The sequence below is a fragment of the Osmia bicornis genome, chromosome 16 (assembly GCF_907164935.1).
Source record: "Osmia bicornis bicornis chromosome 16, iOsmBic2.1, whole genome shotgun sequence".
NCBI lineage: Eukaryota > Metazoa > Arthropoda > Insecta > Hymenoptera > Megachilidae > Osmia > Osmia bicornis.
Window position 1 is genome coordinate 3,347,721 of NC_060231.1, and position 10,887 is coordinate 3,358,607.

General features: G+C 36.9%; 2 protein-coding genes across 3 annotated transcripts; one reads left to right on the forward strand and one right to left on the reverse strand.

Annotated features, from left to right (window-relative positions):
- Positions 1–997: 997 nt before the first annotated feature.
- On the forward strand, positions 998–10,576 carry LOC114877976 (WAS/WASL-interacting protein family member 1-like). The gene is made up of 7 exons (XM_029191224.2): positions 998–1,415; positions 1,692–1,879; positions 1,946–2,238; positions 2,303–2,954; positions 3,501–3,584; positions 8,940–9,076; positions 9,164–10,576. The coding sequence occupies exons 2-7, from the start codon at positions 1,726–1,728 to the stop codon at positions 9,740–9,742; spliced, it is 1,899 nt and encodes a 632-aa protein (XP_029047057.2). The 5' UTR covers positions 998–1,415; positions 1,692–1,725; the 3' UTR covers positions 9,743–10,576.
- On the reverse strand, positions 4,046–8,963 carry LOC114877999 (ATP-binding cassette sub-family F member 3). 2 transcript variants are annotated; one of them, XM_029191292.2, is made up of 9 exons: positions 8,230–8,963; positions 8,038–8,143; positions 7,646–7,832; positions 7,244–7,578; positions 6,670–7,165; positions 6,379–6,602; positions 5,458–5,822; positions 4,652–4,872; positions 4,046–4,566 (listed from the first exon to the last, which is right to left on the reverse strand). In XM_029191292.2, the coding sequence occupies exons 1-9, from the start codon at positions 8,300–8,302 to the stop codon at positions 4,420–4,422; spliced, it is 2,154 nt and encodes a 717-aa protein (XP_029047125.1). In that variant the 5' UTR covers positions 8,303–8,963; the 3' UTR covers positions 4,046–4,419. The 2 variants fall into 2 exon arrangements, with proteins under 2 accessions (XP_029047125.1, XP_029047126.1); XM_029191293.1 differs by lacking the exon at positions 8,230–8,963 and having other exon boundaries at positions 8,043–8,133.
- Positions 10,577–10,887: the final 311 nt, after the last annotated feature.

Sequence of the window (10,887 nt, forward strand, 5' to 3'; positions counted from 1 at the left end):
ATTTTTTACAATTCTTTTAAACATATATATTATGTTTTCAACATATATTAGGTGTACAAATTAATTCGGTACCTTTGATATTACATTTTCTTAGTTACTATTTTAAATTCGAATATTTTCCCGCGTTTTTGTGAATTTGAAAAATGGCGCAAGAATATGATATCGATAATTGTAGTTACTATAACTTTTTAAAAATAAGCCATTAATTAAAAAAAGAAGAGGCACCGAATTAATTTGTACACCTAACACTAAATACAGGTTTCCATTTATTAAACGTTTAGAGATTGTTTGCAAACTATGAATATTTTTCATTATCGTATTAATTTAATTCTTAATTTTCTCAAGAATTTGTCATTTCTCTAATTTTTAATAAATGTAACGTCAGAAAATGAAGGCGTTATTTATTATTCTTGTTACATAGGCGAATATATAAAAGGAAACAATTACGCCTGTATACAGGATGTTTCATAACTTCTGTAACATCCGGAAATGGGGGGTTGCTGGGGTAATTCTGAAGAATTTTTTCCTTTACCAAAATGTTAGTTGAAGCTTCGTTTTTGAATTATTAACGAAAAACACTGGCCAATCAGAGCGCGCGCTCAACCATCGAGAGCGTTGGCTTTCAACCGCGCTCGATCGTGGTCGTGAACAAACGCATTGACAAATGCATTCGATATTCACGAATAACGAATAATTCCACATTGTTCTTAATTTAAGACGATGTAACATTTATCGCACGCCTCCTTCGATACCCACGTTGTGCCAATGCGTTTGTTCACGACCATGATCGAGCACGGTTGAAAGCCATCGCTCCAGTGGTTCAGCGCGCACTCTGATTGGTCAGTATTTTTCGTTAATAACTCAAAAACGAAGCTTCAAACGACATTTTGGTAAAGGAAAAAGTTGTTCAGAATCGCCCCAGCAACCCCCCGTTTCCAGGAATTACGCGAATTCCGAGACACCCTGTAGAATGTTCAAAAACGGATATGCGTTTCTCTAACGGAAAATGAGGATGTAGATCTCTTTTCCGTGACCAATGAAGCGATAGTTACAGGAGAAGATGATCGTTCTCGTTTTACTAGCACGTCTTTAAGATTTCGCAGGTGTGGTGTATTCCACAGTGTATTTCAAGTGTACTCGACGTGGTCATGTTCGATCGAATATGACTCGTCAGTGTTATAAACAAACGGTCGACTGTTATCGGGATGTTCACTAATTCGATCATCCATCCGGATGACGAATCAATATAGATTTCTAATCGTAAAAAGATATTACTATATTTAAATTATTCCGTACTGGAAAATTTTGGAATGTTGTGGGTTCCGTTTGTTCATAGTGAGTCAAAAACAGACACAAAGTGCGGTACTTTCAAAGACCATCCTACAGTAAGAGGATTATCCTTCTGTTAATTTTAGGTAAACACAATTTGGAATTCTTATTCATTCGTATCTACGATAACCGTATTTAGAACGCGTGATTTTAATGTGAATTAAGAGCAACGAATAGAAAGAATATTAATATTCCTTTCTTTACTAACCTAATTGTAAAGTTTTCTGTGTAGGAGTTCTAATCTTATCTTTAAAATATACTTCAGTGACTGTATCCTTTTTTTCCATTTATAATTTAATTTTGTAATATTCATGGAGCTCTGCGGCTGAAAACTGACCATTTGTTTTATATATTTTCATCAGGGGCACCGAATATTTTTGTAAAAATAGAACAAGGATGCCTGCGCCGCCTCCTCCTCCGCCTCCTGCTTTCAATGCATCCAGTTTAGGTGCAGGAGAACAAGATAGGAGTTTACTTCTTCAATCGATTAGAGCTGGGAAGGCTTTAAAGAAAACTGTAACTGTAGATAAGAGCGCGCCTGTAGTTAGCGGTAGGTTTAAATATACCTGAATTATATTATTCTTGATTTTATTAACCTGATTTATTATTCTTTTAGGTAGAGTAAAAGGTGAACCAGGGAATTCTTCCTCGAATAACAGGGAAAATAACAATTCTAGTGCAATAGCCGGCGGTATTAATACAAGTAATGGAGGACCCATAGGACTAGGCGGTTTATTTTCTAGTGGCATGCCTAAATTAAAGTCCACAGGGCTCAGGGCATCCTTGGGTGAGAAGGACACGAGTAATGTAAATAATACAAATTTTGGTCAAACGACCACTTCCAGTGTAAAACGAGGTCCTCCTCCGGTTCCACCTCCTGCCACACAAAAGCCACAAATGTTTGCTCAGGTATAAACATTGAAATAAATACATTGATGGATCCATTATAAAATTGGAATATTTAATATTGTAGAAAACCAGCTCGTTGCCAGGACAAAGTACCACAGATTCTGGTAGCTCCAATACAGAAGCACCTAAAGGATTTGGGAAACCAACTGTTGCGCCCAAACCACCTCCAACTTCATCGGCTACATTGCACAAACCATCTCCACCTCCCAAAAAGTTGAATTTAACCAGCGGTGGAAGCGTATCAAGAGCACAAAGTATGCGACTACCCAGATCACCTCCTGTGCTTGCTCCAACTCCCCCATCCCTCCACCAGTCCCAGGATTACTTGAACGAGAGCCAACCAAGGCTGACGAACCGAATTCTTAGACCTCCGGTTGCCAAACCTCCCTCCCCTCCTACTTCTAGAGCGAATAATTCAACCACCACAGCGACCAGGGTTGCGCCTCCGCCACCTTCTAGGGTGACGGTCAGCGCGCCCTGTATACCGCCTCCACCCCCTCCGCTTCCCCATCGCCCGGCTCCTACCCATCAGAGACTGGCCCCGCCACCTCCACCCCCGCCAACACCCCCTACGAGAAGTTCTTCCATGCGCAACGGGCAAAGCATGAGTACTCTGGACATAGAGGTACGATTTGCGGACATGTTTCATTCTATTGCGAGCTTTCCACCGCCGGAGGCGTTTAAAGGATTCACGAAAGTCTACAGCAGCAGAAACGGTGAGAATGATGTATTTAAAAAGCTGTCACACTCTTATCTGCATCTTAATATCAGACAATACACATCTGCATTGTTTCTGTAAGTTTGAATCCAACCCAGAAAATTGTTGTACACGTTTTCATTTCTATAAATATACACAGAGCTTGTTCATTGATTCTCCCGTGATTTATCGTTTGATGAATCATCATGCTTGAATGCTGCATGCTTTTATTGAACGTTCATGCGTGAATGTAATATTTATCTGGACAAGGATTAAAAATAAAGACACGCTTTAATTGCTTACCACAGTTTGTTCATGTATCGTGGCACACTAAGCGCTTCAGTGAGAAATTGTTAATAAATTATATTGACACTGATACGCCAAGTATTTTAACATTGCAGTCATAAGTAAGCTACTTTAGTTTTTTCTTTTGACAAATACACATCAAGATTCCACTGCATGCGGTTAATGCTAATTACAATCACCTGATCATTGAAGGAAGGTATATATAATTAATGTTTGTATTTATTAAGAGGGAAGTAATGGAAGTGTTTAAAAATTCCAGCGGCCAAACAGCAAGCTCCTGCGCCACCCATGCAAATGTCTTCTTTATCCAATACAATGGTACCCTTAAACACATCGTCAGGGGGTTAATTGTGGCAGCACAACTTCTTTGGCACATTAAACGTTTCAAGTAATTTGTTTTATTTATATATGTTAGTTTTAATGATTTTGCAAAACATTATTACAACGAAAGGATTAGACGAATGAAAAATGCATATATAAAACCAGACGAAAGTAAAACTATTACGATATGACTATTATAAAGCGTTGATCTTAATTTCATAATTTATTAACTCTACGTTTCATGTGAATATAAAAACACTGTTAATTGTTATGGCATAAAGACTGTGTTAAATTAGAACACGTTGGTTTATAAAACCATGAGTGTTTAAATTAAATAATCATACGATCAGACTAGAGTGGTATAATTTTTCAACGACAACAGAGAGGTACAGTTTTAAAAATATCTAAACAGTTGATCGTGTAGATATTTATCAGTGTAATCTATTCTAAAGGTTTTATAAAAGAAAACAAACTGTTACATAATTTTATTTATAACAATGACTTTTTATTATTAACTAATGTACAATATTAAATATCAGAGTTTTAGTTATAACTGACAGTTGAACGATGTGAAACTTTCTTATAATAGATTGAAGATTCAGTCTATTTTCTTGTTAATTACGAATAATTTGTAATTTCCAGATGATCGTATTTAAAATATCGAATACAATTTCTGTGGCAGTTAATAAATATGTATATCAAACATGCATTGCCCTTGATACAGTAAAGAATACGTTACAATCAAGTGAATTTTTCTCTTGCATTTATTTCCATCGTTATTCAATTGAAATTTTCACATCGGTAACTTCGTACAGGACAATGCAAAGCGAGAATGAAATTTAAATTAAAACAAATCTTTAAACTTCGAGTTCCTTTTCAATGATCCTACGGTACTCGTCGAAACCTCCTTCGATACACCGTACGGAACCCTGTGTGCATACCCAGAGTTCAGTGCACACCATGCGAATTAATCTTTCATCGTGGGAAACTAATATCACGCCCGCCTGAAAGGGAAAATAAATAATTGTTTATAAATATACAAATTTTATATGTAACGCGACAAACTAATGAGCAAAAAGAAACCATTACTTGGCAGGTATTTAATGCTTTTCCTAGAGCCTCGATCGACTCGATATCAAGATGATTCGTAGGCTCGTCGAGTACTAAAAAGTTTGGCGTAGCGGCGGACATCAACGCGAACGCAACCCTCGATTTCTGTCCACCTGATAAAGAGCTGATAGACTGTAAAGCTAATTTACCGCTTACTCCAAAACTTCCAAGCATTCTTCTATATTCTTCAACCGGTTTTCCTGGAATTAATAAAGTCAATTTATAAGACTAATTCAATATTAAAGAGTTATACCTAGTCTGAGCGATTTTTCAAATATTTTTTTTTTTGTAAGATTTTGCATTTATTTTGATGAATCTTTTTACATTGAATTAACCACGATCCCAAAATGGGGATTTGAATATATATATATTTTTTTATCACTTGCAATAGGATTATATTAAATAAAATGTTAAATAAAAATTTGGCAGTTAATGGGTTTTTTTTACAAAAATATTGATTTGTCTAGCAATGACGATTTAGTTAATATAAGGTAAAATCTTGTCTTTAATCGAAGGAATAAGCAAAATATCATGTTTGAACAAAATGGCGACTTCTCAACAAAAAATTTCGATTAAAATAAAATAAAAAACTCATTAAAATAAATGCAAATGTCTTTCCAAAAAAAAATGAAAAATTGCTTTTTTCGGCCTCCTAACTAGGTATAACCCCTTAACCCATTAACTGCCAACATTTTTTTTTTTTTCGAAATTTTTCCAAAATCCCCAAATGGGGATCGTGGCAGCTAGTGGGTTAATTAATGTATACAGCGAAGCAAGTAGAATACCTGGAAAATGTTTCTGCAACAATTCAACAGGACACGACTGCATGTCCAATTGATCCACGTGATGTTGGCTGAAGTATCCGAACTTCAAATTTCGATGAACGTGCACGGTGCCCCGGGTCGGGCTCAACGCGCCGGTTATTATTTTTAAAAGCGTAGTTTTACCCGCTCCGTTCTCCCCTACGATGCAAATGCGAGATTGCAAGCCGGCCGTTAAATTCACGCCCCTGAGTATGTACGATTCGTCGCTGCCTCCGGTGTAGCTGAAGGACACTTCGTTGAGTTGCAATATCGGAGGACTTAATGGCTCGACATCCGGGAAGCGAAGCGTTACTTCTCCTTCTTTCTCCATTGGTTTCAATTCTTCCCTGTTAAAAGTAATAATATTTGTTATATTCCATTTAAATCGCTACGGTATAGCGCGCGGGTACCCGATATTACGGGCTCGGGCGGACTCGGAAAAAGTCGGGCGGGCTCGGCCAGGTGTCCAATACATGCGCGCAGTCGGGTGGCCCGACTGTTTCGGGTCGGGTCGGATAAAGTCGGGCGGATTCGGACGAGCGACCCAACTCAGTGTACTTGTCAATGCTTGCAATAAGTACGTTCAAAATCTATTTGAATGAAATTCATTTCAAATAAATTCGTTGCAAGTATTATTTTCCCACATAAAAATTATCTCGTTCCAAAATTCCACATAAAACAGATTTTGCACGTGCTTATTGTAAGTATTAACAGGTACATGAGAATTAGGCCGCGGGTCGCGGCCCGCGCGAGCTCGTCCGAACCCGCCCGACTTTATCCGACCTGACCCGAAACAGTCGCGCTACCCGACTGCGCGTACGTATCGGACTTCCGCCCGATGTTTTCCGAACCGACCCGAATAGTCGGGCCGCGCATCACTACACTACGATGCTTCCAACTTACAGTTTGTTTAACATCTTTATTTTACTCTGTACACTAGAAGCGCGATTCGCGTTGTATCGGAATCGGTCGATGAATTCCTGTACGTGCGCTCTCTTCGCTTGCTGCGCTTCGTATTCTCTCTGTTGATTTCTCTCGCGTTCCCCTTTGGTTTTCGAGAACTGTTCGTAATTGCCGCGGTACGCCTCTATCTTTTGCCCTTTCAAATATAATATATCCGTGGGTACCTGTTACCAAGTATATTATTAAATTGAATTCATAATTGTCCTGGATAAAGGTACTTTGAATTCGTACCGTGTCTAAAAAGTTTCTATCGTGAGAGACTACGAGCAACGTAGTAGGCCACGATTGTAAATACTTTTCTAACCAAAGTATCGCTTTAATGTCAAGCATGTTCGTAGGTTCGTCGAGTAACAGAAGGTCGGGCCTGGAGAACAGGGCACGCGCGAGGGCGAGTCTCATTCTCCAACCGCCTGAGAAGGCTTTCGTCGGCCATGATTGTCTTTCAACGGTGAATCCGAGACCTGTTAATATCGTACTGGCTCTAGCGGGCGCTTTATCTACTTCGGCTAGCTGCATCGCTTCGTATACTCTAGCTAATTCTTCACCCAACGTATCCCTCGCCTTCACGTCCTTTTCTATGGCCGCCTGCAGTTCTGCTTCTTTGCTGAGCAACATACTTCTCTCTTGGTCGCATTCTAATACAGATTCAAGGGCAGAGGTCTCGTCGCCGGCGACTTCTTGCTCCACGTGCAATACTCTTACGTGAGACGGTATTCTCAATTGTTTGCTGCGATAATTAATATACCATATAAATATAATACACGGTATTCAAATACAGAAGACAGTATTGTGAAAATATTAATACCTAGATATCATTCTTAACAAAGTAGTTTTACCAAGTCCGTTTCTCCCGATAAGACCATACCGCCTACCAAAGGCGAGCGTTAAATCAGCTCCTTGTAACAAAATTCGATCACCGTACGCTACATCAAAGTTTTCTATTCTAATATCCTGAGTCTTATTTACACCGCCCTTGTTTTCCATTCTGCTATCCTTCTTGCTGGTCATCTGGCTCGCGCTAGCTGATTCTATGCCACAGCTAACTGTATTAACGCGTCCAGTTGATTCATTGTTATTTCGTTTCTCTTGTTTCTGCTGTAACTTTGCCTCCGCCTTCTCCAATTTCTTAGCGTCTACTTTCTGTTAAATAAAATTTGTGTCGTATAAGTATCGATGAAGTATTTGGATTTGTTGAATAAATATTTACCATGGCATCGTCTCTAGTAGTAACCCATATACTTTTTATCTGTTCTACTTGAGCTTCTAAAGTGGCAGCCATTGATCCTAAATGAATAGGCGCGTTTAATACTTTATTCACACCATTCTTTTTCCTTTCCTCGTTTTCGTCGTGCGAATTGCCTTTCAGCATTTCCAATAATTTCACGCATATTTGCCTAAATGTAAGAAAAATTCCAAATTTAAATAGCAGCAGAAATTATGTAAGAATACGATAAAGTTAAGGAACAAATGTAGGTGACAACTACTTATTATACGTAATTGTAACGTATCGCTTCACAAACACGGTGATAACAGTGAATTGAACGATACCGATATCTGTTTAAACGGTAAAAAATGACAAGTGTGAACACATTTACAGACCTAACCTCATTCTCTGGTTTTTCCTCGACCTCGTGCAGTACCTCTCCTATCGCTTCGTAAACCTCGTCGCCATCTTCGAAATCATCTTTCGAACTATCCAAAATACCTATTCAAAGACGAACATTTGTATTATTCATAAATTAGAAAAATTATATGTCTCGTAATTTGTAGGTTATTTCTCGAAAAGTATACCTTCCACGTATTGATACAAATCATCATCTATCGTAGGAAATTGGCTACGAATGTATTCTCCACAAACCGCCATACTAATGAACGTGTTCAACGAAAATGTCAAAATAAATTTACTCGTTGAATTTACAAAACGGTGTATTACTTGACAGAACAGACGTCAAGATTCTATCGAACACTGGAAACACATGTTCGACGCCATTTTACAATGGAGTGCTGCAGTCAACATATCATCCAGATAAATTAATTTCAGTTCGTCTGAATTTTTAATACGCTCGATGTACACGTGTTTACACACGTGATATTTTTATAATTGTTTATAAGTAATAATATTTTATGGAATTTTCATGTAACATGGATATATATATATTTTATATAAAAGCTGATGGTAGAGTCGCCATTTTGAAGCTGTCAAAAACGATTCTTGCCATTTGATTGTGTGCGGTATCTTCCTGCGGTTTTTGACTTTGACATTCGAACAACTTACCATTTAATTCTTTAATTATAAGGTAATCATGGTGTAAAAAGTGAATGTAATTGTAGAAAATGGAGATTTTTAAAAATTGATCGGACGTACGACAGGTATTGAGAGAAAGATGGACGAAGTTGAAAGCGCAACAAATTTTTACAATGTCAATTTTATTTCTTCCTTCATGATCGTTCAGTAGTACCGTTCACACATTTCTGTTCATTTATCTAAATTATTTAAGAAGGGAACAATACAGTTAGACACAAAATAGAGAAAATGGCGACCGACATCGAGGAATCAGATACCGACGATCATGAAAGACCAGCTCCACCGAAACGTCAATGCACAAGACTTAAGGTCAATGAAACAATGTGGGATATGGTAATTATAGAATATAATCTTAACAGTTCATATTTTTCATCTATCAGTTTATATCTATAATTTTTCTGTGAATACTTGATTTTTTAGGAGAACAGTTTGAATGAAAGCGAAGAAGTACAGGATGCAGAGAATGTTGAATACGATGATGCAGAAAGGCACGCAAGAGAAAAGTTAAAAAGATGGCAAGCTTGCCAGGTGGCCAAGGGATACGTAGATAATACTATCAATAAATTTTTAGAAAACTATATCACGAGAACGATCTCTCTAGAAGAATCCAGGTGTCAGTTGTTCAGAGGAAACGATATGGAGGATACAGCGGTTATGATGGCAATTCGTAATCATGGACTAGTTCAATCGGCAGGGATCGTTTCTCAGTCGGATGCATTTTACAGTGATAAAGCCCCGGGATATTGGACCAACAACGAATATCCTGATGTACATTGTTCCTGTCCTTCTAATTACATCCAAGTTGGAAATTCAGTAGCCACTACGTCTACGGATTCTTTAAGATTGGAAGATTCAAAGGATGTAGACGAGTACAGTGGATGCGATTGGGATTTAGATAAAATAGATGAGAACAATCAACAAGAAAACTTCCTGGAAAGAGCTGTAGCGGAAGCTATTAAGAAAAAAGGTCTTAGCACGCTCAGTGTTGATTATGGTTGAAGAAACTGAACTGTATTTCATCCTACAGTATGTTTACATAATAGCATCGGGTATAATTTTTTATCTTGGCAAATCTATTTCGATTTGTATGAAAAATTTAATAGATGATATTCATCAGAAGGTATACAGATAGTTCTAATTAAGGAATTGTACTCCACCGAAGGAAACATTCTGATGATCCATCTGTTTCTTCATCCATTATATCTTGATACTACTTACGCATAGATATATAAACATTTATGTGCTAGATCAGAATATTTTCAACGAGAATCTAGATTTCATTAATGCATAACAGAAGATATTAATAGTTCCAGGTTTTCAATGGGTATGATTTTTACCATATCTATTTGATGAAAAACAAGTAATTATTAATTATACATTTTTTTTTTTTTTCATTCAAAGTAAATTTAACATTCTAGAACCGTGGACGATTTGACGGGTAACTCGATAAAATAAATGTTTAAGGTATACATAGTAATTATCATTCTATATTTCAACATTATCATAATGTTAATTACTAAACGTTCAAGAATCCTTGTTCATTCCATACAGTATTGTATTGCTTCTATCCATTCCTAAAGGTAAATTGCAATTTTGTAAATTATAATTTTTAAGTATGTAAAAATGAATATTTTTCGCGTCCTTTTCGTTTTGTATACAAAAGGCCTAATAATATATATATATTATATATGTAAATAGATTGTTACGTATTAAACGTATAAATAAATTTTCATTCATGTTACACGATGATATGTATCTATTGAAACATGTAACAAGCTCGGTATACATAGATCGTGTTTCTAGAAATTATAAATAAAAAAAAGATATAAACAAATTTCCGACCACGTTATTGCACAAGAATCGTCCGGTGTGTTGAAAGTTCCCGAGTGAAAATTTATACCTGGATCAAGTGAAACGATTGTCCTGTACAGAACAATTTACTATATAACGGTATTTCGACAAAGGTACAACTCGTTTTCATATGAATTCCACAATTATTTTCTCTAGAATCTAGTTCCTTTCTAAAAGCATTTTATTTCTTGATTTACACCCCCGTTCATCGAGTTATAAAAAAAAAGTACAAATTCTTAGTTTATTAATACCCAGAGTTACATTTAGTATTATGAGTAAATTTATTTTAAAAT